The following is a 25,967-nucleotide window of genomic DNA, read 5'->3' as shown; positions in this document are numbered from 1 at the left end:
CAGAGGCATTGCCCTAGATAAACCTTTATTATCTGGCTGGTGTTGGTACACGTGTCAGCATGGGTGTAGAGATGTGATAGAGGGCCGAGCGGCACTGAGCACGCGGGTACCCTGAGCTGGAGAGGAGAGTGGGGGCAGTTGTCGCAGCTTGCTCTGTTTGCCTTGCACTCCCCTGGGACCCTTTGCTGCTGCCCCCTCCCTAGCCCACAGGTGCCCCCAATGTGGAAGTGCTCCAGGTGCACGTGGAGGTGGGAAGCAGGGTGTTGGCACGTTGTGGAGCTGTCCCCAGGGAGGTGACACCAAGCTGGGCCTACAGTGGGCAGAGAGGCTTCCTTGCAGGGGGCCAAGGGAACCACTGACAGGTGCTGCTTGCAGGATGTACCATGACCCTGGCTGGACTGTACAGCCCTGCTCAGCCACCGACCCATGAGGTGGCACAAGTCTGAGGGTACAGCTGTGCCTGGGCCACCCCAGGGACACAGGGATGGTGCCTGCAGGGCAAATAACTCCTGGAGAACAAATAACTTAAAAGGCTGGAGCATGGGTGGCAAGCCAAGGTGAGAACATCCACAGCAGTGGCCACCTGGCTCAGCCCACAGGGTCAGCCCAGAGCAGAAGCAGCTCTACCAAGGCACAGGTGTGGGGCATGCCCTGGGGGAAGAGTTCTGTCCCCAGTGCCACACCCATGGCTCCCCAGATCCTCCCAGGCAAGCAGCTCCCTTGCCTGCAGGCAGCTCTGGGATGAGGGCAGCAGTGGGGGTGGGCAGGGCAGGCTCTAGCACTCTTTCTGCCGCATGCGCAACTCGTGGCGACGCAGGTGGTTATAGAGGGACTGCACGTAGGTGAAGACGCACTTGGCGTCAGGCTTCTTCCCCATGATCATCATGTCTTCGACCTCCACCAGCGGCACGCAGTCCACCAGCATCCTGCAGAGATGAATCCTTCAGCGTGGCCTCAAGCAGGCTGCCCCATGTGGGGGCTGGGATGGGCACCCCACACTGCCCAGGGCCTGCTGGTATGGGCACTGTTGCCCTCAGACCTCCTCAGCTCCTTTCACAAACCTCCCATCCCACCCTAGTACCTACAGTCCTTCTGCTCCTGACACTGGGAAGAGCATGCGCTGTCTGCCCTGGGAGGTGCCTTCCTCAGGGCAGGGGTTTCCCAACTGTCTGCACCCTTTGCTCCCCTGGGTGCTCTTTATCCCACTTCTCGGTGCTGGCAGTCATCCCCTGCTAAAGCCATGCTTACCCTGCTCCTCCAGCTGATGTGGATGGCCTCTAGAGAGAGCCCAGCCTGGCTGCCAGTGTCTGCTGTGCCCCTGCCTCAAACCTTACCAAGTGGTTCAAGGAAAACAGGGGTCTTGGTTACATGCTGCCCCTTACTCCTGCCTCAAGCCCTGGCCCTGCTCTTCTGCCTCCCCCCAAGCCCTGCCAGCCTGGCTCCCTGCCTTGCCCTGGACTGGAGCCTGGGGGGCACCTGCTCCAGGCCCAGCACACCCTACTGCTGGAGTGGGCACTGCCCTGCCTCAGTTCACTCAACCTGGCCTATCTCCTCCTCTCCCTGCCCCACCACAATGCAGGGGTCCATGCAGGACCCAGCTCCAGCAGCTATCAGTCTTGTGGCACCCTGGCAAATCATCTGTGGTTGTGTCCCCATTCCCACAGTAGCCTTGGAGCTCTGCTGCTGCCCTTTTGGTGGGGTGGCCCACTCTGCCTTGCCACCCATCCAGTTCTCTGGGCCACGTCTCTCTTCAAGTCGGGGCTCCCTGGGTGCTTGAGGAGACTGACAACACATTTAGGAGTTATGATGAAAACCAGGAAGGGCATGGAAAGATCTGGCCACCTCTTGTCCTCCCTGCTGGGAGAGAAGGGGTGGGGGGCACAGAAACAACCCTGCCACTGCTGCCAACCCTCCTGGCCCTGCTCAGGTCCTGCACCCCTATCAGGCACTGTCCTCCCTTCAGGCTGCTGCTGGAGCAAGGGCTGCATTGGCACTGGGGGTGGTGCAGACACAAACTGGCAGCACCTGCTCCTGCCATGACCAGATCAGCTGATTTGGCTTGGACCACTCAAGGTTCTGCCCCAAGGTTCTGGGTGCACGAGGAGGATCCCCCAAGGCAGGGCTCTGTCCCCAAAGGCAGGGTGCACAAGGAGGGTCTGAACTCTATGCTTGCCACCCACCATGACAACACCCTCAACCCAAGTTCTGTACCTTCCCTCTCCCTCCTTGCAGTAGCCCTGCTGCACATGTTGGCCCTCTAGAACAGTCCCACCCCAAGGAGCAACCCCAGCCACTGCCAGCCCCTGGAGAGCACTAGGGCCCAGGAGAGCCCCTCATCCTGGGTCCCATGGCCCCAGCCATCCCATCAGTGGGCTCCAAGCCCACAGCCTGGCTGGCACCAGCCCCACCTCATGATTTGACCACTGTGGGGATGGGGGTGGGAGGTGTGATTCTTGGGGCCTTGGGAAAGCCCTTGCCACTGCCAGTCTGGCTTGGGGGGTAATGGTGGAGTATTGGCAGCGCACGGAGAGCGGCTCTGCCCTTATAAAGCCATTGTTTGGGCCCTGGTGTGCCAGCACTGTGCAGAGCCAGGGGAACTGGAGCTCCAGCGCCAGCCAGGATGCCCTGAGACAGGCACAAACACTGCAGGACAAGGCAGGACCTGAGCCCTGAGTCACATTTTCCAGGCTCCTGCTTCTGCCCATATATGAGCAGGCAGCATCTTGGAGCTGGGCATATATCCTGGGGCAGGGGAATGAGGCAGCAAGTGGAAGCAGTGATGCTGCAGCATCCTTGGGGACCACCCACACTCAGGCAGCACCACTCAGAACACCTTGAGTGGCATTCACAGCAGCAGATCCCTGGGTCAGGCTCAGCCATGGGGGCAGGGCTCTGTTCTAACTACTGCCTTCCCCACAGCTAGAGAGCAAACAGCACTCCAGGGTGACACAGTCCCCCCTGCCCAAACCCCCATAGGCAGTACTCCAGAAGACTTGTGCCAGCCAGCTGTCTCTGCCCAGCTCCTGCTGGGCCTTGTCTAGCATCACCAGGACTCGCCCCTCACCCACCAGCATCCCCCAGCCTCACCCACAGCTGAGGCAGTCAGTTCCCTGCCGAGCCCTGGTGGTGGTGGGGGCATGGGCAGGTACTTGGAGGGGAAGGTTCTCACCATTGGTCCTGGGGGGCTGACAATGGGCTACGACTTTTTGGTTTTTACCAGCCCCTTCTGGACCAGGCAGCGATAGAACTCCTGAATGTATGTGTACACACACTTCCAATCTGGCTCGCGCATCCGGACCATGTCCTCCACGTCCAGCAACTGCGGACAGTCCGCGTGCTTCCTGGGTGCAGGGAGAGAGAGGGGCAAGCCAGTGACCGCAGCCCAGTCAGGGAGGGGAGGAAGAGAAAACAAGAGACACAGATCAGTGCAGTTCCCATCCCACTGGCAGCTGCTCCGCTCTGGCATGCTCCAGGGATGCATGATGCAGGGGCAGGAGGGCTTGGGGCACCCCATGCCAAGGCCATTCAGTGATATTGGGGGGGCATAAGCAAAGGGGAGAGGGGCAGGTGAGTGGCGTGGAGAGGCGTGAAGTCCAGAGGAAAAGACAGATGGAAGGAGGAGGAGTAGGAGGATGAGTGAGGTGTTCTGGTGCGCCAGGTGCTCGGGGAGCGGGTTCCAGAGTGGAGCGGCGCTCTATATAGCTCCTATATAGACCCGCCGGGAGGATGGGGGGGGCAAGCCCAGCCCTCCTGCCCAGCTCCACTTGGAACCACGCAGCACAGCCCTGGTGCAGGAAGCTCGGGAGAGGACGCTCACAAGAGCTGGAGGAGGAGGAAGGACGAGAGGCCACCTGGCTTCCAGGCCGGAGAGATCGATGGCTCTCTCAAGTCCGCGCACCAGTTTCCCAATTAAGGCAAAAAATCCATTAACAGGAGCGCCAAGAGCCAGGCCCTTAGCCCCTTTCTCGCTCCACCAAACAGCACCACGGCACCCTGGGAGCTTGCAGGAGTCCCCATCTCACCCCACCACCTTGGACATCAGCAGGATGGGACCCCCACCCCCAGCCCTGCCCACCCTGGCAGGGTGCTGGAGGAGAGGAATGGGTGGGTGGGAGAGAGACAGAAGGAAGGAGAGAGGGGTTGGCTGCCAGCTCTCCAGCTGGGTGCACTCCCATCTCTCAGCACCCAGGAAAACCAGAAGCAAAAGGGGAAGGGAAGAGACTGGAGAAGCTGCAACGGTGTTTGAGCTCCTACAACTGTGAAAGGAGGCACCTGGCATAGGCAAACCTGCTACCCCCACAGGCTGCAGTCCCATACCTGGTACCCCAGGATGGAATGTACTGCCTGAAGCCAGGTGGGCTCATAGGGCTGCTGGTCAGCCTTTGGGTGCTCTGCCCCACACCCAGGAACCCAGACCCCATACCCACCCTTGCCACACCAGACTGGGCTGCACTGGCATCTTGTGACTCTACCCACAGGGCTGCTGCTTGCCCCCACAGCGCCTAACCTTGCTCCATTGCATGGAGGGAGTGACACCTACAGGCACCCACCTCCAGCACCATCACCTCCACGTGTCCCCCCTCATCCCAGCAGCGAGCAGAAGAGCCACCCCAAGCCACTCCAAGCCATCCCAAGTCCATACGATGGCAAGAGAGGTACTTACTCTGCAGAAGAGAAGGCCACCTCAAAGTTTTGGCGGCGGTTCTGGGGCGTCAGCTTACTGTAGTCAAATGCATCAGGGAAGAAATTGTGGACCAAGGCACAGAAGGCCATGCCATCACTCCAGCTGGATGAGAAGTTCTGGATGTCCACATGCTGAGAGGGCAACAGAGTTACCAAGGGACAGAGAGACTGGCTTTGGGACAGGAAGAGGACATGGCACCCACCTCATAGCCCCGGGTCTTAGCTCTGCACCAGTCCAGCAACATCTGCTTGATACTGTTGGCATTAGGCACACCAAAGCTGGAAGAGCGCTGCACAGTGGTCTGTGATGCTGCAGGGTTTGAACTGTAGCAGGAAACATGGGGTGTTATCCATAGCTGCAGGGTGTTGTTATTTGTGCAGCACTCACTGCCCTGGCCAGCCTGCCCCAGCCCCAGCCTCACCTCCCACCCTCCTTCTGCAGCTTCTCCATCATGGCCTTGCGTGCCTGTGAGGCCGATGTCTTGGGCAGGCTCTGAGCCTTCATCAGTTCCTTCTTCTTCTCCGCCTGACGCCTCTCCAGCGCAGCCAAGCTGCTCTGCCGAGAAGCACTCTCATCCTCACGGTCAAAAATGCTGGGAGAGACACAGGCAAGGCTAAAGGGGCTGTGGGCAGCCCAGGGGAGGGCAAGCAGTGGTCTCAGCCCATGGCCAGCCCTGGAACTCTGGAGACCTCCATGCCCCTGAGACAGAAAACAGGTGGCTTAAGGTCCTCAGCTGGCAGACGTATCTCTGTGCCCATGAAAGGGCCCATGAAAACCTCTGAATACAGTGAATATACCCCAAGGACCAGGAGACTTTGGGGTCACTTTCACATAGGGACACTGCAAGCTGGGCAGAGGGTTTGTGCAAGCAGATAAGTGACAGTTACCGTGTGGGGCTGTCCCCACAGGCACCTCTGCTCACCTGCCCGTCTTTTTGGATGAGGAGCTGTATGATGATTTGGTTTGAACGAAAGTGTTGTTGCCATCTGCGGAGAGAGAGGGGAAGGAGAGAGAGGCCTTGGGCAGGAGCTGAGGGCAGCTGTGCCAGGCAGGCAGGACTCTGCCTGCACCAGGGCAGCAACGGCTCAGCAGCCAGCAATGCCCAAGGGTTACACCCTGAGGATGCCGTGGGGAAAGGGCAGGAATAGACACTCTTACTGTCTGATCTCTTCACATAACTCGACTCCATGGTAGTAGTACGGGAGGTCTTGGTGCCATCGCCTGCAGGGACAAAGCAACAGGAACTGCTGGGCTGGGAGGAGCAGCACCCACAGACACCTGCTGCTGCCAAGAACCTTTGCACCCATGCAGTGCAACAGGGAGAAGTCCCAGGTGGTAGGGCCATAGGCATGGCATGCAGAGGGAGGACAGAGGCAAGCGCAAAGCAGCAGGGAGCTGGGGCATCCCTCAGCCCCTGCAGCCACTCAGCTGGGAGCCACCCAGGGACTGGGAGAGCACGAGTGTAAGGCCAAAGGTGCAGATGAGGCCCTGCCATCCTGACACAGTTGGAGATTCAGAGGGAAGTCACCAGAGCAGAACCCTTAATTATCCTCAGGCAGGCTCCGGGCAAGCCAGAGACTCAGCTCTGAAACACAGTCCTGCTCCCAGGCACAGTCAAGCCAGACTCAGGACAGGCAGTTAAAGGCAAAGGAGCTGTGGTGGCAGAGCACTGGGAAGGATTCTGCAAGGCCCCCAAAGGACTGGCACACCGCCCCCCAGCCCAGCCCATACTAGACTGGACGAGACGCTCAGTCTTGGTGACGGTGCTGCATGCTGAGCCATCGGCTGACTGAGTGCTTTGCATGGTGGTGGTCTCTGTGGCATGGCCAGCCCTTCCTGCCACAGATTGGCTCCTAGCCTCCTGCAGCCGCTGGTCCCGCTCCTTCTCCTGCTGGTCTGCAAAAACAAGTGGGAGATGGCATCAGTAGGGAGGCAGGGCAGAGGGCATGGTTCCTGCCGTACCAGGGGTCCTGCAGCTGCTGCTGGCCCAGAATTGGTTTGTGGGAAGGATTATGTCCTTGGCCGTGCAAAGCCAGGGGGGCAACAGAGGACCCAGCACATACCCTACTGCTTCCCCATGGCCAAACAGCCCCACTTCAGCACCCTATATTGCCACTACCACCGCTCTGACCCCAGCAGGGGTCACTATCCCTGAGTACCTCGTTTGTGCTGGCGTAGCTCCCGCATGGCATTTCGAATCAGCCGTCGCTCCTCAAAGTCTGTTGTCCGATCCAGCTGCAGGAGGGGAAAGTCATCATTAGCCATCAGCTTGAGGTCCCTTTACCTCCTTGCAGGAGCCCAAACCAGAGGAAGAGGTACCATCTTATCCAGAACATCCTCATCCTCAATCTTTCTCAGCTCCTCGACATTCAGCTTGCTCCTTCTCTCCACCTCCCTCACTTGCACTTTCTCCATGCCGTTGGGCAGCTCTGGTTCCCGCCTTGGTGCCTGGTGCTGCTCCACCACCTCCGGCTCCACCTGCAAGCACATCACCATGCAGATGAGCCCCAGCCAGCTTGGCACCCCCCACCTCTTCTCAGGGTCCAGGCCCTCATCACCCTGACACCTGCCCAGTGCTACAGGCAGTGAGGACCCTGGAGAGGATGTGCCACACAGGGCCTAAGTGCTTTCAGCCGGTGGGATGCCACAAGCATCTGCAGCACCCAAGGCAGGCAGGGGAGCATGACAATCTGCAATACCCCATGCCCCAGGAGGGCCCAGCAGTCCTTCTCTTCCTTCCAGTCTGGCTGCCATAATATCTCCAAATTCTCCCTGCCCCTTGGTAGGAGATGGCTGGGTCCTCCAGCAGGCAGGGGCTGCCCAGGGCTCTGGGCTGGGCAGGGGCTGTTACCCAGCAGTGGGCAAGGTGCTGGCAAGGCCAGTGCACACCATTAGCAGCACAGGGATTTCCATGGAATTAAGGGACTTAAGTGTAGAGAAGAGTGTGTGCAGGAGATCAAGAGCCTTCCCCCACATCCCTGCCAGGATCTAGGCCAGTTCAGCCCCTGCCCGAGCACAGCCAGGATGTTGGCAACCCCCCAGCAATGCATAGCATAGCAAACAGTGGGCCAGGCCCGGAACAGGGCACAGAGGCACCAGGGATGACAGAGTGGGGCCAGAGCAGCCACACACACACCTGGCCCCATCCTGCATCCTGTGGCCCAGTAATCGATCCAGGGCAAAGCCATCCAAAGGAGTTGATGCTGGCCACATACGCCCATGCCACCACCTGTGCCTAGTGCTGTGGTGGGGGCAAGACAGCTGCCTGTGGCCTCCCACCTGGCACACTGGGAATGTGAAACAGGTGGGTGCACAGCCCCGCCACAGTGAGCCTAAGGAGTGGCAGATCCCCATGGTGCCGTGTCCCCATGCACCACTGCCACAGTCACGCCTTGTGCCAGGGCTACAGGCACCCCCAGGAGCCCTGGGGGCTGGTGACACCCTCCCTTCCCCCTGTCATGGGGCAGGGCTGCCCACACTCACGCTGCTGTTGCTTCGGGAGAGATGCAGGGCTGATTGCTGGCACGTACTGGAGAAAGTGGGTGGATGGGCCACAGGGCCACTGGGCTCCTCAGTGCCCTCAAAGTGGGTGCAAGGGTCCTGTGCTTCCAGAAAAAGGGTGCTGATGTCCTCCCCGGGGGGCGCCTGGAGCCCTGGCGCCAGCAGATCAAGGCAGCGGCCCAGGCGCCTCAGCTCTGCCTGCAACTCCAGGTGCTCCCGCTCCAATGTCCGCAGTGCCTGCTCCAGCACCTGCACTCGCTGCAGAGCCCGCTCCAGTTGCCCCTCTGCTGCCCCATGGAATGCCACCAGCTCCTGCTGCAGCTCTGCCAGCTCAGCCACCCCAGCCTGTGCCAGCCCCTCCAAGCTGAGCCCCGGCATGGTGGTGGCGCAGGTGCTGCAGCGAGCCCTGCTCAGCTGTCTGCTGCCCTTTTTTAGGGGCCCAGGCACCCACACGGCTGGAGGCTGGCCCACTCCCTGCCTATGGGCTATTCTGGTCCCAGCAGCCAGGGGTCCTGTGCAGGGGTGCTGAGCCAGGCACCACACTTGGCAGTGTATCCGGTTGTGGGACGAGGTGGCTCAGCGAGTGGCTCCCCCCACATCTGGGAGGCTGCCAGGGCCAGATACCAGCCTGGGGGCTGTGGGACAAAGTGGTGGAGACCAGCCCTGATTACTGCAGTGCTGGGTGAGTGAAAAGCCCAACCACTGCTGTGTTCTTTTGCCGAAGTGCTTTCCTACTCTGGGCCAGCATCACTCACAGCACAACATCTCCAGCCCCACGCTGGCATCAATGCAAGGGCCTTGGTCACAGCATGGATTTTAGTCTTCATATCCCCATGCTGCCCAGTGCCTGCCCCATGGGGAGCAGGTCCCTGCACAGGCACAGGCAGCACCCCACCAATGACAAGACACATTGCCATGGCTACTTCCCCCAGGTCCCTGCAGCCTGCTGTTCTCTGACCAAACCCTACCTGGCAGGGCTGCCAACACCGCTGCCTTCTCCTCATCCTCCTCCCTGCCCACCCAGGGGCATACCTGGGGGCTGCATGTCCTGCCAGGCAGCTGACAGGTCTCAAGGCCCCCACCTCATTGGACAGACCCACTAATACGTTAATGAGAACTGACAAGTGCTTGGGCCAAGCCTGCCCAAGTGCATTAGCACAGGGAAGTCACCCCACCACAGCCAGCTGCCCACAGGCAGGACCTGGTGGCAGGTGTGGGCAGCATCTGTGGGCACTGCCAGTCTCATGGTGGCAAAGGCTGGGCTGAGGATGGGATGAAGCCACTGGTACCACAGCCACGAGTATGCCCCAGCCCACGAGCGATTCCACAACCACTGGAAGTGACACAGGCCACCCACAGTGCTGTTTCTGCAGAGGCAGCCAGGAGTGCACAGGGCCATGAGTGAGACAGAGCCATGTTTGACATCCTGGCTCCTGCCAAGGCGGCACACAGGCGCCTCGCATTACCCTAGATGGGCAGGAGCAGATTGAAGCCCTTGAAGGGCTGTCTCCTGTGTGCACCCAGTCCCAGGGTGGCCATAGCCTGCTCTCCCCGCAAGACACTGCAGAGGGGTTGTTTTTTCAGATTTTTTTTCTCCAGTTGCATCCAAGAATCCCTCCTAGGTGGACTGGGGCTTTGGGCACTCTCCACTCAGGATGGCATAGGAGGAACAGGCAAGACCCCAACCCACAGCTCCAGGGTGCTTTCAAGAACTTTGAGGAATACCCCACTCCAAGGCAGGCTTCCCAGACATGGCCAAGGTCCATCCCCAGGAGAAAAAACAGAGGGGTGGTTGCCAGTGGGTTTTTCCCTGAGCTGCTGCCACCCTTAAAGGTATTTAAAACAGAGAGAGACCCACAAAAGACTCCTTTGTCCCCCTCCACCCACCTCCCCAAGTGTCTGAGTACATGGTGGTATAGTCCAGAGTGCAGGGGGCTCATGTGGGGCTGTGCAGCCACACACAAAATCCAAGGGTCTCTTGATGAAAAAAACCCTACCAAAACAAAAGCATAAACCAAAACCAGACAGAGCCTCTGGAGCATGCTGCCTACGCTAACTCCTTGGTCCCTGGTCCCCACCCCAAGCCCTGGAGCTGCCAGGCAATGGCTAGGTGGGGCACAACCCCACAGACCCCCAGGGCACTCACCTTGGTGACATTGCTGCTGACACTGCTGATGTTGCAGATGCTGCTGACACTGCTGGGGATGGTGGTGATGCGGATGGGGGTGCTCCGCAGACCCAGAGTCACCTCTGCAAGGGGGGCAAGAGGCATGTGGGGTCTGACCCAGCCCACAGGCTCAGCCCCACAGCTGGGGTGTGACTCTGGCTGGGCTATCTGCCTGCCCCACACATCCTGCCCTGGCAGTGAGCACTGAGCTCTGGCACAGGGAAAGGGCTTTGGGGGCAAGCAAGAGATGGGGAAGTCGAGACCCCTCGCTGCCCTGGCTTATCATCTTCCCCAAGGGAGGGCACTTTCTGCAGCGCTTCAGCTGGAGCCAAGACCCCCTGGTGAGAAGGATGGCCACAGGAGCATCCTGAGCCATCCATATCTGCAGGCAAGCAGGGTTGGCGCAGGGCTGGAACAGACACGATGCAGCGGTGGGATGGGACAGAGCAGGATGGCGTGGGCTCCCCTGAACCAGCACGTCACTGGGGAGAGGATGGGGCAGGGCTACAGGGTAGGGCAGGGATTGGGGAATAACCCAAATATAAACATGGTAAGACAGTGGGGCTGGGGACAGGCTGCAGGGCCAGATGGTCACCCTGAACTGAAATGCCTCAAGCAGGTTGAGATGAGGGTTATCAGGCATACTTTATTCTTCTGGCAGCACCTGAGCTCAGCCTCTGGGCCGCCCAGCATTCAAATGCCATTGCTGCCAATCAGCACCCACCTGGCCTGGCTCAAACTGCCCACCTCCATCTGCCCATTTGTGCCCAGCATCTGTTAGTGCCCGACTGCCCACTGGCACCCACCTGCTCCACTGCCCAGCTATGCACATTGTCATATCAGGAGCACGGTCCTGTAGTGCTTACAGCCTGGTGGATGTCCACTGCCCTGTGGTGCCCACCTTCCTCAGAGATCCCCACCTTTTTAAGTCCCTCCTCCCCGCATGACACCCATACCCATCACTCCTACAGTGTCAAGCCTCACGACAGATGCCATCTGCCCACTGGACCTGTCCTGCACACCCTGTACCCCATCAGTGCCCACCTGCCCGCTGGCTGCCGGGGGTGGCCGTGATGCGGGGCGCCAGGGGCTGCACGCGCCCATCCTTGATCTCGATGGTGAAGAAGGTCTTCATAGCGTCGAGGCGGGAGCCGGCAGGGCGAGGGGCCGGGCGCTGCTCTACGCCGCCGCCGCCGTTGCCCCGCGCGTTTTGAGCGGGGGCCGGCGGGGCCGTGCGGGGGCCCCGCTGCCATTGGGCGGCCCCGGCCCGCCCCCCCGCGCCGCCCGCCCCCGCCGGCCCGAACCGTTGTGCGCGCTCCCGCACCGAGCCGGCGGCGGGGGAAGGTGGGGGTCCGGCGGGGCGCGGCGCTGCGGGGAGGGGCGCGGGGTCACCGGACTGGGGCCGCCCACGCGTGTCCCCGCCGGGACTTGGGCCCGCACCATGCATGCAGCGCCCGGCGGTGCCCCCTGCGATACACGCTGCCCCCCATCCTGGGGTGCCCCCTGCTATGCATGTAGCCCCCCCCTAGGTTACCCACAAGACGCACAGTGCCCCTGGAGTGCCTGACTATGCATGCAATCCCCCACGGTGTTCACGAGACGTATTGCTGCCCCCCAGAGATTCCATCATACACCCAGCATTTCCCAGGGTGGCTGCAGCCCCTCAAAGCCTTTGGTCCCTCCCCCCACTGCTGCCGGATGCTTGTGCATATCGATGGGACGGAGGGAGGGAGGGATTCTGGGCAGGAAACAAAAGAGCAGGTGGGCAGCCAGCAGCATCCTGCGGCATCCTGGCACTGCGGAGCTCCGCACCTGCTCAGGCTCCACCGGGGAAATCCTGCCACCGGGAAGCAGAGAATGGAGGCAGCCACCACTAGGATCTTACCCGTTGGGCCAGTCAAGCAAAGGGAGGAGGGCGCCAGCTCCCACCGGTGAGTATTCAGGCGAGCCGGGGTCCCCATTATCTCCTGGGTGGGCACTGATGCTTGGGAAGAGACAGGCCAGGGAAGGAATGACACAAAGGGAGCAGAGGGTGAGCATGGCACAGGTGCTGTTGGCATCTCCCCACCCCAGCACGGCACCCTCCCCATCACTCCACACTCCCCAGAGCTTAGCGCCAAAATCCATCAGCATGTGTAGGCTGCCCTACACCCCAGGCATGGGCTCTGTCCCGCAGTGCAAAACCACACTGTAGAGGAGAGTAGGCTCTGTGCCCAGCAGTGCAGTGGGGGTCCCTGGGGTCTGTGTTGAAAGGCTGGGATCACCCCTGTCCTCACTAGACCCTGGCACAGCATTGCCTCTGGAGAGACGTTGAGGGAGCCAGGTGGCTCAGCCTTCAAGGGTGCAGGCAGGGCTCTGCCCTGGGGCTAGAGTCATTGTTGCCCATGGAGGGAGGGGGGCTCAGCTTCTCAGAACCCAGGTTTGAGCCCCCTGTGAGGCAAGGGGGGGTGGGTTGGGTCCTGCACACTTTCCTCTACCCCAGGGCTGTGCCATGCTGCAACCCACAAACCCTAGCATCTTCCCAGGGCTTCTTCCTTCCCAGGAGCCAGCAGACTCCAGGGGCTCCTCAGAGGGACAGCAACCTCTGCCTGCTAGGGCAGCACCCCTGACCCTGGAAGCAGAGCTGCTTTTTGGTTTTTCCCTAATTTCCTCCTGGCACAGCCATGGGGATGGTTTTCCCAGCAGTAGGAAGAGGGCAACTGCTGGCCACTGGAATCCCTCAGGGCTGTGGGGAGGCCCTGCAGGGTGCTAGGCCCGTGGTGGGGGTGGTCAAAACCAGCCATACACAGCTCCCAGCCTTATTGGGACAAAGAATGCAAAAGGCCAGGATTTGCTACTGGCACTGATTCCCTTTCATGGCCCTGCAGTAACCCGGCCAGAGTGGGAGCCCCAGTAAACAGCCCGCCTAGCACCCAGTTCCCTGGCTGGGGTGGGCATTGCCACCACTTGGCTAGGCAGCAATTGGACCCCAGCTAAGGGTGACCTTTGGCCTGGCTATGTCCTGCACTCACATTCCTGACCCAGCACATGTGGGCTGGAGTCATGTCCCCAGGGCTGCCTGCGATGTACATGCTGCAGGACAGGGGAGTGGAGGGGCCCTGGGGTGGCACTGCCCAGCTGGCAGGGGGCCACGGCTCTCAAGTCACCCCCTTCAGGGCTACACTTACCCACTGATGGCCTCTCGTGTCTCCCACCTGGCCCCAGCACCCCAACATGAAGCTGCGGGAGTAGAGGGGCAGAGCACTCAGCTAGGGGTTACACGCAGTCCCCCCATCAAGTTGCCTTCACCCACAGACTGCCAGCCCTGGGCAAGGAGGGCAGTGGCAGCCGCCACAAGTTTTATACCTGGCTGCCAGCACTGGGCTGGCCTGGGATGAGTTGCTCCCCTCTAGGGCTTTGCACCACACTGGGCTCTGGGGCGCTGGCAGGGCTGCCCAAATTCCCTTCCTTCCAGGCTGCCTGGGGCTGCCCCTGGGGCTGGCCTTGCTGCAGGTCCTCACCACCATCCTCAGGCTCTGGATTGGGCTCTGGCGCTGGCTGCAGCTCCAGCAGCACAGGGGTCCCCAAAACCACAGCTGTGGGTGAGAAGAGGCTCTGCTTGGGAAGCCTGCACGTGCCTGCAATGCATCCCTACTCTGGCAGCCCCTCCAGGCACCTGGCTGCCCTGCCCACCATTGTGAGGTGGTATGCCCTCAATCGTCCTGCAGCTGGCCAGGCACAGCTCTGGTCGCAGGCACACACTTGGACAGGATTTTGCCATGGACATTTGTGGGGACTCACCCTGAGCACTGGGTTTCTGGGGGTCTCCTGCCTGTTGGCTGCACGGCTTCTGCATTCCGGCTGGGACATGCTCCTGCTCCACCACATCCTCTCGCTTGCAGGTCTGGGGAGAACAGAATCAGCCCCGCTCCAGTCTCTGACTGGTCCACCATGGCCCCTTCCAGCCAAGGCTGTGGTCTCTTCGCATGCTATCCAGGTCCCTGCCTGTAAGCTGCCAGGAATTGACAAGCCAGTCCCTGCACAGGGGTCACAGCAAGAGGCTCGCAGGAGGACAAGTGTCCCCACACCCTGCTGCATCCTGTGGGCAAGGGAGGGAGACAGTGTCTAGTGAAGGGGGACCCCAAACCTTCCCCATGCCCCCAGCCCAGGCATTCCAGGGCTCTGTGATACAGGGAATACCCAGTTTTACATTACCCTGTCCCCATCTGTAGCACCTGCAGCTCTGCTTGGCAAATGATGAAATATTCTGGACACAGGACCACACAGAGGTGATAGATGTGTCTCTGACATAAGTCTGAGCAGGGTTAGGGTGTCCTGGTGTCAGCTAGGGAACAAGGTGCCGGTCCTGGCTGTGCCAGTGCTTCTAGCAGCACCATGACTCTAGGGCAGGGGGAGACAAAGAGGTGCCTGTATCCTGAGGGGGGACAGGAGAATCAGGCACCAAGCCCAAGGATGGAAATGGCCTTAGGTTTGTAGTCATCAGCCAGACCCAGCAGAACAGCCCTCTCAGCTGCTCAGTGATGTCCCAGCCCTGCCAGGACTTGGGGGCAGCGTGCCAGCACATCCGGATGGGGAGGCAGACAATGCTGAAAGGTGGCACAAGGCCACATCCCTTTGGCAGTCTCCTGCTACGACCCCGGGGCAGGTGGAGGAAGAAGCAGGGTTGGACAGAGGCAGATAGGGGAACCCACACCTTCTCACCTGGCTGTGGGTACACCCATTGCTTCTCCCCTTCCCACCCTTACCCTCAAAGGGCAACCCCACAGGGTTGGGTGCAGAGATGTCCTACCACCACACTCTGCAGGGTCATCCCTGCTGCACTGGAGTCACATCCCTGTGCTCATTACTTCAAGCTCTGCACATCAGCTTTTCCTTCCCCCATCCACAAAGCCCCCAGCTTCACTCCAGAATGGGCCCTGGCCTCTCGAAGGCTGGCAGGAACAGCCGTCACGAGAAGGGGTCAGGGAATCAAGGTTTCTACCCACGCAAGGAAACTGCTGCATGAGAGATGAATAGCTGCTGCCTCCAAAGAGCCCCATCCCCAAGAACTGGAGCAAAGATGGGTGTACTGCATGCATCAAGGGGCTCCCAGATCCCCACCAGGTTGCATCCTTGGGAGAAGCCCAAGGGGCACCCTGGCCTGAGGCCCCAGCCCCGGCTCACCACTTCTGGGGCCACACTGACACAGCCCAGCCACGTTTCCCCTGTCCCCAAAGACCCCAGTACCACCTGCCTCAGTCCCTTTGGGCAGGAAAGCACAGCTTGACCAGGGCTCTGTGCTCTAGACAAGCTGTCATGGGAACCCCAGGAAAGGGTGAAATCTTGAACAGTCCCACCCCCTGCAGTACTCTACACACTCACCGCTGAGCCTTTGGGCTCCTGGGCAGGGTGCTGCTCCACAGCCTCCTGGTACCCACTCTCCTCTGGCCCAGCCAGTGCCGGCTCTGCATCGTCCTGCTGGCTGCTCTCCCCGCTCTTGTCTGTGCCTGGAGGCTTGGTACTGCCCTTACCACAGCTCCCTTCACTCTCAGTAAGGGCTGGTGTTTCAGCATTGTCCCTCTGGACAATTTTTGTTTCCTCAAGCACAGTGGGGGGCTTGCTGCCATCCCTCCGGCTGCTCTGCACATTCCCAGCCAGGGTCGCAGCTGGATGGGAGCAAAAATGATGTTCAGGAAGGAGCTGCCCACATCCCAGACTCTCCAGGACATCCACCCCAGAACATGGGAATTGTGCCTCACCTTCAATCTCCTCAGCCCGCAGCTTACGGATGGCAGCTCGGATCAGCTTGCGCTCCTCATACTCACCTGCTGCCCGCAGCTGCAAGAGGGAAGGACCCAGGAAAGAAGCAGGGTCAGCCCCAGCACAAATTCTATCCCAGCAAACAGTCTGCCCTGGCACACAGTTGCTCACCAGTTTTGTCAGTTCCTCCACGCTGGTGATGGCTTCGAGCTGCTCAGACAAGGCAGCCAGGGCTGCCTGCTGCTCCTCTTCCAGGCGCTGGGACCTGAGCAGGGTGAGAGTGGTGGCCATCTGGGAGCTGCCATGGGCACTTGCAAACAAAGTCCCCAGCTGGCAGATCCAGGCAACAGGCCCCACCATGCACCAAGCTGCTCTGTGCCAGGCTGCTCCCACCCTCACGTTCACTCAAATCTGTCCCAGCCACAGCGGGGCCAGGTACCACAGCCCCCTTCTCCCAGGGCAGAGGTAGGGAAAAATCCCAGCTCCCAACAGGACTCACTGTGGCCAATTCTCCTTGTCATCCTGTCGGTGGCTGCTGCGTTCTGGGCGGAAGCGCTTGGATGCCAATGTCTCCTCATCCCGCTCCAACTCCTGCCGCTGCAGCTCCCGGATAGCCGAGCGGATGCGGCGCCGCTCAGCCAGGTCCAGTGTGACCTCCAGCTGGGTGCACAGGACAGGGCTCAACACTGGCTCTGGCCACTGAGCCTCTGTCTCAGCCCTGGTGCTGCCCTCTGCCACACTACCATGAGCTGCCCACGCTCTGGACAAAGGCGCTCTGTGTGTGTGGCACCCACATGCCCAGTGGACGCTGCCTGGCACTGCCAGGCCCTGCAGGAAGTGGGCGGGGTCCCCCCCAGGGCAGGATGCTGGGACCACCCATGGTGAGGAGGGGCTGCCATGGTGGCACTGAGACCGCCTGGCATGTAAAGATCAAGGAGACTAGCATGTGAAATGAACACCCACCAGTGGTGCTGCAGCCTGCAAGGGTTGGTGCCGTGCAGCTCTGACCCTCCCAGTGCCACCAGCTCTGGAATGATCCTCCTACCCACGCCAGCCCCTCCTGCAGCAAATGGACAGGAGAGCCCATTCTCTTTCCATCCCATGTTCCCTAGGAGGTGCTGGTTGGAAGGCTCCCAGCATCCCACCAAGGGGTCATCTTGTCCACCCTGCAGCCCTCCCCACCCTCATCCACTGCTACTGGATGGCAGGCAGCTCTTGGAAGCAAATCCATGAGTGGGATCTGTCCTAAATCCAAGTCCAACCCTTTTTGTGTGGGAAGCACAGCCACAACTCTGCCACAGGTGCCCCCCATAAACATCTCACAGGTGCTCCTCAGCCCGCCCAAGGCCAGCATCTGGCATGGGCACCCAGAGCTGCTCCCTATCTTCCAGAGCAGGTCACAGCCCAACCCCACTACCAGCTCGTTTTTCCAGAGGGCCATGAACACACTTCCTGATGTTCAAGGGGCAGAAGGCAGCCAGATCTGCAGTGAAAGGCCAGCCAGGGCAGGCATGGCCTCAATATCCTCACACTGTCCTGCTGTAGGACATCGATTGGGAACCCAGGAGGTGATTTCTCATGGAGCTCGCTAAAAATCCCGTGACCAGCAGCAGCTGCTGTCACCATCAAGCCCCATCCCAGTGGGAGAAGGCATGGCTGTGCCACAGGACAAGAGCATCAGTCCCCTCCCTTCCTGTCCCATGGGCCACTGACAGGCCACCCATCCAGGCTCTCTGGGTTCTGCTGCAGCAGGGATCCAGGGTCAGTCCCTCGACTGGACCTGAAGTGAGCCACACTGGGGGTTCCACACCACCACCTGTATGCAGACTTCTCTGCAGAAACTCTGAGAAGCTATTGCTCTTTGACCTCTCTGCTTGGAGTTTGGAGATATGGGAGGGTATTCCCATCTGAGTGAGGCCAGCAAGCACAGAGCAGGCACAGAGATGCCATGTGCCGCCACCCCAGCAGCAGCCAAAACTATGGGCATCCAACCCTTGCCAGCTGCAAAGCCCAACAAGGAGCATTATCCTTCCCCAAGTGGGAAGATCCTGGTGGTCAGGACTACCAACCCCTAGGGCAGACCAACTCTAAAAATACTTGTAACCTCCACAAGACCTGCCTGGAGCCAGGGTGCTCTTTCTCTTCCACCCCAGCAGCCCCCACCATGCAAGCAGGCAGTACCATCCCTTACAGCATCCTGGCTAGAGCTGAGGCCTGCAGCCCATTCTGGGCTTTTATCCAGAGCAGGCACATCTGCCACCACCAGGTCAGGCAAGTGGCAGAGAAGAGCAGGAGCCATGACACTGCCAGAGCAGTGGGGAGTGTTAGAGAGAAAACCAGCCCCTCCAGCCTAATGGGCCTCTCATTTCTCGTCTGCCCCAGATGGCTGCTAGCATCCCAAGGATGCCACTACAGTGGGTACAACTAATACCAGGACAAAGGCATGGTCCAGAAGCAATGGCAGCTACCCTGGCCAGCCAAGAAGCCTGGCACCCTGCAAACAGGGCAGCATCGATGGGCTGTGAAGTGGTGGAATTTGGTTCAGCTCAAAATGAGAGGCTGGAGGCAGAGCTTTGTGGTAAGGACAGCTCTCCCTGCAGCCGTCCAAAGGCTTTGAGGACAGGAAAACAGTCCTCAACTGCATATGAGGTGGCCAAGGCCTTGGTCCTTCCCTAAATAAGTTGCTGGCAGTGAGTGGCTTGGTCCCAGAACCTGGGTCAGGGCAGTAGGGAAGGTGGGGGAAGGGAGGAGAAGGGACCTGCACACAGCAACTGCAGAAGTTGTGAGTGCCAGGAAAGGGGGACACAGTGGGACATCAGACCTGCAGACCGTGGTGCAGGAAACCTGCTGGCACCAGTGTTTGTGGCACCCACCTGCCAGCTCTGGGGTCTGCCCTACCTAGGAGGCTCCAGATGGGACCAGACCTGCACCCTGGTCCTGCAAGGCTTCTCCCCACAAGACAAACGGCAGAGCAGGAGAAAATGCTTTATTCCAAGCCCACGTCAGCAGGGAGCTGGGATGAGGCAAATGAGCAGCTTTGGAAGTTCCGTGGCCAGTGGCAGGGGAAAGCATGATGGAAACCACAACAGCTGCAAAGGGACCAAGGGGCCCAACCCTGCCAGCGCAGGCAGACTCAGGGATCAGCACATGCCGGGGCCCCATGGGCCCTGCCCAGCTGCCAGCAAATTAATGGTTCCAAGCGAACACCCTCCTTGGCACACAGAGTGCCTTTGTGAAAGGGCACCGGCACAGCACCCATAGGCTGCTTCCCCACTGGTGCCCAACACAGCAGTGCTCAGAGCCTGGTGCAGTGGGCAGCTTCTCCAGGAGGGCTACTTAGTCCAGCATCCATCCAGCACTTTGGAGGCTGGTGCCTGGCCACGGGAAACCACTTCGGGACACTGGATGAGCCTGGCACATCAAGCACCTCCTACAGCTCCAAGCTTCACTCTCACCTTTGGAAAGAGCCATGGGGAGCATGGCTGCCCCCCAGGCAGAGAAAAGCAGGAAGGACACTTGATGACAGGGATATGGCAGGGATGCAGTGCTTCTCAGGGCTACTGAAGATTTGCCAAAGGCTACTGCGTATAAGAAGAAGGGGATCTCATGGCAGTGACCTTCCTAGCTCAAGCCTGCCCTGCCTCTGTCTCCAAAGGTATTTACATCCTCCTTAATTAATCAGACTAAGAGTTGGAGGGGCTGGAAGAGGGAACCATTCACCAGCTCAAGGCCAGCAGGCCTCAGCCTGGAGCTCAGTACAGCTGTGAATGCTCAATCTCTTGCTTCCGAACATCCACCTAAGGGCGACCCTGCAATGGCACCCACCCCATCTACCACAGCTCCCTCTGGCTTCTCCAGGCCCTTGGTCATTCTTATGCTGCACCACTGATTCATCCCTACTGGCCTCCCTGTGACTGGGATACCAGTGGGCAGCTGGGGAGGGAATCGTATGGGTGTCTATGGCAGAAGTTGCAGGACAGAGGCTTCCTGGCAGCTCCCAGCCCAGCCAGCACAGGAGTGAGGGGGCTGCAGGGACCTCCTCAATTCCCCAGTCTCCTTTTTCCAGTTTCCCTGGGGACATCAGATGCTGCTGCCAAGGTGTCACTTGGGAGAAATGAGGAGAAGCAAGGCAGAGTGGATGGCTGGGGAGAGCAGAGAAGAAGGGAGGAAGCAGTAGGAGAGGCAGTTTTCCCTTATATGGACTAATCCTCTTCCAGCTGAGTGGAGCCAAAAACCTAACCAGAAAAATAATTCTTTCCCTGCCTCACATCAGCTCAGCTGAGGCTTTCCCCAGCCTGTGCCACACAGCATAGGGAGATGTGGGTCACAAGCACAGTGCTGTGGTGAGGCAAAGCCTCAGCATGTCAAAGAAAAAGCATCCATAGAAGCAGTGCCTGCTGCAGGATGAGATCCACCTCCCTGGGCTGGCCGGACACCAGGAACCCATCACCGCTCCTGGGGCTCCATCTCAGATTAGAGACCTCAGCTGGGACATGGCAGAGCTGGAGCACCGGCAGGACGGGGAGACACCCTGACCACTCATCCCCAAACCTCTGGATGGGTGGTCCATCGGCTTTGACATCACCCCACAAGAAGCAAGTGAGCTCCTCAGCTCGAACCACGGGCAGGTCTGCGTGTTGTTACTCAGAGCAGGCTGAGGGTGGCAGGACAGGAGGCTCAGCCGGGGGCAGCCCCCCGTGCCGACCCACGGCACAGCCCTCCCTTCCCGCCGGCATCCCGACTCTTTCCTGTTCCAGCAGACCTGCCTTCCCGGCTGACTCAGCTTCCTGTTGTGACCATTCTCCATCGCTGCCCCGGGCCACCCCGACTCAACCCCCGGGGCAACCAGCACAGCCCTAGCCCTGGGCCGGGAGTCCCTGGGGTTACCCAAAGCCGGGCAATCGTAGGGGCTTCCGGGGACACTAGCCCTGGCTAAGTATCCTGAGTCCCGTCTTCGGGACACGGAGGCCCTCGTCCTCCAGAGCCCACCGGGCGCGGCAGTGCACGACTACGGCTCTCGCTCCTGGGGCAGCGCTCCGGTCGGTGCCCCAGAAGCCGCCGCGCAGGAGGGAATGGGATGCAAAGCCATGCAGGCAGAACCCGGGAAATGCGCCTGGCACGCCGCCAGCCCTCGGCAGTGCGGGAGCCCGCAAGGGGAAAGCGGGGAGCAGGGAACTGTGCCGGCATCGGGGAACGACTCCCTGGGATCTGCCGGTGGAGAAGATGGAGCCGATACAGGCGGTACGGCCGGGCATGGTTGCGAGCAAAGGGCCAGAGCAGCGGAGCCAGAGCCTTCGGAATCATCGGAGTAGAGCGGAGACTCCTGCTGGAGCTCACCCAAGCCCGAGGCGAGGCAGCGCGGGTCCTCGTAGGTGCTGCCGCCTGGAACCAGCGCTGAGTCCCCAGCACTACATCCGCTCCCAGACATGGCTCCGGAATCCCCAGGCCGAGCGACAGACCCGGTCCCGTTCTGCCCACGCCTTGGATAGCAGCCCCCGGCCCGGGGAGTTCAAGGAGCCGAGGCAACTCCAGGCACGATCGGGCCCTGGAACTGCCGTGCACACCGTACCCCGAGCCGCGGAGCAGGCGCGGGACTCACCAGCTTCCGCAGCGCTCCCTCGTCCATCCCGAGGAGGCTCTCCTGGGACATCCTGCCCGTCGGGCCCGCGCCGCTGCGGCCGGGACTCGGTGGCGGCCGAGATAACAAAGCGCGGCCGGGGCGGCGCGGCCCCGCGCTGCGTTCGACTGCGCTCCCGTCCCGTCCTGCCCCGCCCCGCCCCTGCTCCTCTCCGCAGCAGCTTCGCTCCACTCCCGTTGGTGTTCCCAGCAGCGCCGCCGCCCTGCAGCTTCCCGCCGCACCGCTGCCGCCAGCCCGGCCCGGTCCGGCCCAGCCGGACCATCGGGTCCGGCACCGGTATCCCGGTGCCTAGCCCTGTCCTGGCACCGTGCACCGGCACCGAGACGAGCCGCCGCGCTGTGCCGTGCCTTGCGGCTCCGGACTCACTCCCGTCCCCGTCCCCATGCCGGGGCCAGTGTAGCAGAACTTGGGCCTGGCCCGTTGGGATGGCACCCCAGGGTGTATCGCTACCCGCAGTGTCTCCGAGCCCCCTGGCAGAGAGCCACCAGCACCTCCTGCCCAGAGGCCCTTCCCACCGGGCCCGGGGGATCACACCATGGGATGCCCCTGCATGTACTAGGGAGGTGCTTGAACTGCTCCCTGACACTGCTGCAGGATTAATGCCCAGGACACCCCCCAAAACCTGCGAGGGCTCCCTGGGGATGTGTTGTCCCACCCCCGACATGGTCCCACTGCTCGCTCCAACTCAGAAGCTGCTTGTGGTGTCCTTGTTCTTACATCCTGTCCCAGGTCCCAGAAGGCAGTGCCAGGACAGCCAAGCCCTGGTGTCTCCCCGTGGAGAGACTTCCCCTAGAGACCCCAAGCTCCTTACCTGCAGCTGAAGTGCAGCCCTGCTCTGCAGAGGACAAACTTGTTGGGGCTCAATCTTGTTTCCGGGCAAACCCCAGAAGTATACCCTGGAGAGGACTAAGTACCTGACATAACCCAGATGTGCTGTGGGCTCTGCAAAGCAGGCAGCTGCCACCTGCTTTGAGCTCCTAGGTGAGGGAGAGAGGTGCTGCTCCCTGCCTTGACTGGCAACCCAGAGACCAAGGGGCTTCTCCAGAGGAGGTCACTGAGATTTAGTTCACTGCTCTTCTGGGAGTTTCCAGCAATCTGGGAAGATGGATGGGATGGAGCAGGACCACAGCATCATCTGACACAAGGAAGGACCCACCACTGTAGGCCAGAAAGGTGGGGTGTGGTAGAGGTGCTTAGAAGGTCCAGCAGTTTCCACACTGGAAGTGTTGGTTCAGATGTCTCACTTCGGGCCCGTTTGGCAGGGGGGGTCTCCAGCTGCACTGGCATCCCAGAGCCCTCTGCTCCCCTAGGTTCCTCAGCAGCTCTCCACTCTCCAGGCCTGAGCAGCACTGGGCTCCACTGGAGCATGACAGCCACTGCTCTAGCAACTACACCAAAGTCAACCCCTCTAAGCACTGTGCCCTCTAACACAACATCACATTACCCTCTGTCAGTCTCAGCAACATAATCTTCACTTGCTGGATGATCCCTGCCATGTCTGCCACAGAGCTTTCACACAGGGGTCTGGGGTCTGCACTGCCCTGTATCACTGCTGTCACACAGCCCCTCAAGGACCAGGCACCAGCACACCCAGGGGTCTGCATCACTTGCAGCTTTGCTGTCACATGGGAGCAGGCACTGCCACATACCCAGCTCCTGGCCTTCAGGCAGCACAGCTGACAGCAGTTCATCTGCCCTTGAGGTATGGGGGAAACCCCACTGCCAGCATTCAGCTGTTGAAGGTACATCGGGTTTGTTCCCCAGCCCCTCTACCAGCAGCAGCACTGGGCAGAGCAATGGATACTGATGCGTGGCTGGCAGCATGGATGGTGGCCTTCCCACATGGAGCACCCAGTAGCAGAAGCATGCTGAGCTGTGTGGATAAAGTAGCCTTGGGTGAACAGCTCTCAGCATGTGCAGCGGCACTTATACTGCCTATGCTTCCATAGGTCTGCACCACTCCTGGCTCCATCCCCTCAGGCAGTGATCCTGTCACATCCTCACCAACCCACTGCCACATCCCCAGGATCACCACACACCACACAGAATATGCAGAGCTCCCTAAGGGTGAGGTGGGCATGCAGCCAGCCAAGCACAGACTCCAAGCAGACCTCCTTATTCTTTGAAGTGGAGCAAGAAGATATTTACAAACCCCTCGGAAAGCCCAGGGTTCCAGCTCCAGGCCTGGCTCTGGGAGGGCTGCAGGGAGGCTGCCCTGTGCATTGGTGCAGGTTAGGTGAGGGAGTGATCTCACTGGATTGCAGCAATCACAGTGCTCTGTCGTGTGTTCTGTGCTGACAAAGGCGGTCGTATTGCCCAGTAGATGGGATGAACCTGCATCAGGGGGCAGAGGCCTGGGTGGGTGCACAGGTGGTGGGAGCTCCCCAGCCAGGGGATAAGTGCAGCAAAGGGAAGAGGGGCAAGAATTCTTTGGGTTCCCTTTGGGGATGCTAATGTTAAATCCCCGTGATGGAATTTTATTGTGCAATCATGTCTGGAACTGGTCTGGGCACCTGCCTGACTCAGGGATGGGACAATGCAGACAAGGGTAGGAATGTGACAGTAGTGCTAGGCGGGGAGAATTCAGTCTCATTTGGGGCATAGCTTTTCCTCTGGGCACAGAAGCACAGTATGGGGCCAGCATTACCCTGCTGTTCTGGCAGCACAGATCCACTGGCAGTGCAGGGCCACACAGGCTGCAGTGGGCAGAGGAGGGACCTGGAATCAATCTCTTCTTCCCCCCGAAGCTTTCCTGGTTTCATGCCTCCTCTCCTGGGAACTTCTGACACCCACACACCTTTGCCAACGCCACCTTCTGCACAAGCAGTACTTTGTGACTGCTTCCAAAATCACAAATTGGCTTGACCTGGCTGGCCTCAGTCCCAGAGGAAGTCAGGGAAGGGGGACCTGTCATCCCAGGAGGATGTTTGGGCCAGGCACCCACTCCTGGCTGACTGAGGGAGGAGGAGGAGGAGGAGGAAAAAGGGGAGGAGAAGGAGGATAGCTCTTGGCTTCACTGCACTGTGCCGTTCGCCCATGGCGTGCACATGTGAAGCCTGATGCTGCCACTTCTCTATGCTGACAACAGGGCAGCTCCCAGAGGGCACCATGCTGTTATCAATAGTGACATCATGGTGGTAGAGTTTTGGAGCCCTCAGACCTACTTCCCAGGGTCCCCCATGGCAGAGTACCCCCATGGTTCCCAGCTCCTCTGGGAAGGAGAGAAGGTCCTTGAGCTGCCTGGGGCTGCAAGAGAAGTTGGGCTCTCCCTGCCTCCTCTTCCTCCTTTCGCTCCTGAGAATTGCAGCCTTGGGTGTGATGATGTGCCAAAATCCTCCTTGACAGTAAGTCTCTGGGAACTATGCAGCTTGTTTAGTTCGGAGGCTGGCATGAAGAGAGGCCAGAGCAGCAGGACCTGGAGGGCAGAACCTGGGCATGGGCACACCCCAGAGATGGGGCAGGACAAAGGATGGGTTAAATCCTTGGGTTTAGGATTGAGGCTGGGCAGCACAGAGTGGTCAGGGTGATGCACAGGAAGGTGTCTAGGGACACACAGTGCAGCTGGAGGGCAGCAGCAGCAGGAAGGCAGCAGTATGGCAGCTCTGCTGCAGCCAGACCAGCCACAGGGACCACCTGCCTGCACAGAACTGGTGCCACTTGCTTAAGACAGGGCACTTCTGCCTAAACACATCCCCTTTTCCTAGGCATGATTCACACACATCCTGCTGGGAGCCAGAACAGGATCAGGTATGATGGCTTCCTTCACATTCTGCTGCTGGCAGGGGCACTGGGCAGCCTCCTATCTGCCCAGGGGTACTGCTTCATCTGGGATAGAAAGGAGCCATGTGACAAGGAAGGTCCCACTTTTGGGGTGCTACATTGCCCAAGGAGGATCAGTGCTGCCACATACACTGAGGGCTCCTGTGAGGTTTTTATCTTCTCCGTGTTAGAGCTGGGATTAATACACAGGAGTCGCAGTTTCTTGTTTGGACTCAGTGCTCATTAATTCTTATCTATATTACAGTCTCACCAGTCGTGAGCTCGAACTAGCAAGATAGAAAATGGAGGTGTCTCTAACTCTTTCCAAGGTTATTTAAGCATAAACTATCCAATAATAAGATGACACCTCTATTATTTATACTTTCAACCCAATAATTGACCACACAAGGTCTGCAATGCAGACCTTTTTCACCCAATTAGAAAAAAACATCCGAAACTAAGAAAAAGAAGGTGAAGAA

General features: G+C 59.8%; 1 protein-coding gene and 1 long non-coding RNA gene across 6 annotated transcripts in view; one reads left to right on the top strand and one right to left on the bottom strand.

Moving 5' to 3' along the window:
- Positions 1–8: 8 nt before the first annotated feature.
- On the bottom strand, positions 9–21,797 carry SMTN (smoothelin). Of its 5 annotated transcripts, XM_066200085.1 has the most exons (22): positions 21,691–21,797; positions 16,591–16,751; positions 16,263–16,356; positions 16,091–16,169; positions 15,714–15,997; positions 14,133–14,235; positions 13,698–13,927; positions 13,520–13,571; positions 12,238–12,336; positions 11,397–11,720; positions 10,332–10,435; positions 8,168–8,284; positions 7,004–7,162; positions 6,844–6,919; positions 6,416–6,580; positions 5,843–5,905; positions 5,607–5,670; positions 5,106–5,276; positions 4,887–5,007; positions 4,664–4,815; positions 3,170–3,341; positions 837–926 (listed from the first exon to the last, which is right to left on the bottom strand). In XM_066200085.1, the coding sequence occupies exons 1-21, from the start codon at positions 21,739–21,741 to the stop codon at positions 3,197–3,199; spliced, it is 2,814 nt and encodes a 937-aa protein (XP_066056182.1). In that variant the 5' UTR covers positions 21,742–21,797; the 3' UTR covers positions 837–926; positions 3,170–3,196. The 5 variants fall into 5 exon arrangements, with proteins under 5 accessions (XP_066056181.1, XP_066056183.1, XP_066056185.1 ...); XM_066200084.1 differs by lacking the exon at positions 3,170–3,341 and having other exon boundaries at positions 9–926; positions 21,691–21,793; XM_066200087.1 differs by lacking the exon at positions 8,168–8,284.
- LOC136298935 (uncharacterized) overlaps positions 11,705–25,967 on the top strand; it is a 23,024-nt gene continuing 8,761 nt past the window's right edge. The window contains exon 1 of the long non-coding RNA XR_010723415.1: positions 11,705–12,283. This is a non-coding gene — a long non-coding RNA (uncharacterized lncRNA). The remainder of the gene's footprint in view (positions 12,284–25,967) is intronic.

This window comes from Chamaea fasciata, unplaced genomic scaffold (assembly GCF_029207755.1).
Source record: "Chamaea fasciata isolate MVZ Bird 193981 ecotype frontalis unplaced genomic scaffold, bChaFas1.0.hap1 SCAF_18, whole genome shotgun sequence".
Taxonomy (NCBI): domain Eukaryota; kingdom Metazoa; phylum Chordata; class Aves; order Passeriformes; family Sylviidae; genus Chamaea; species Chamaea fasciata.
Note: the sequence above shows the minus strand (reverse complement) of the source record. Positions and strands in the feature narration are given on the sequence as shown.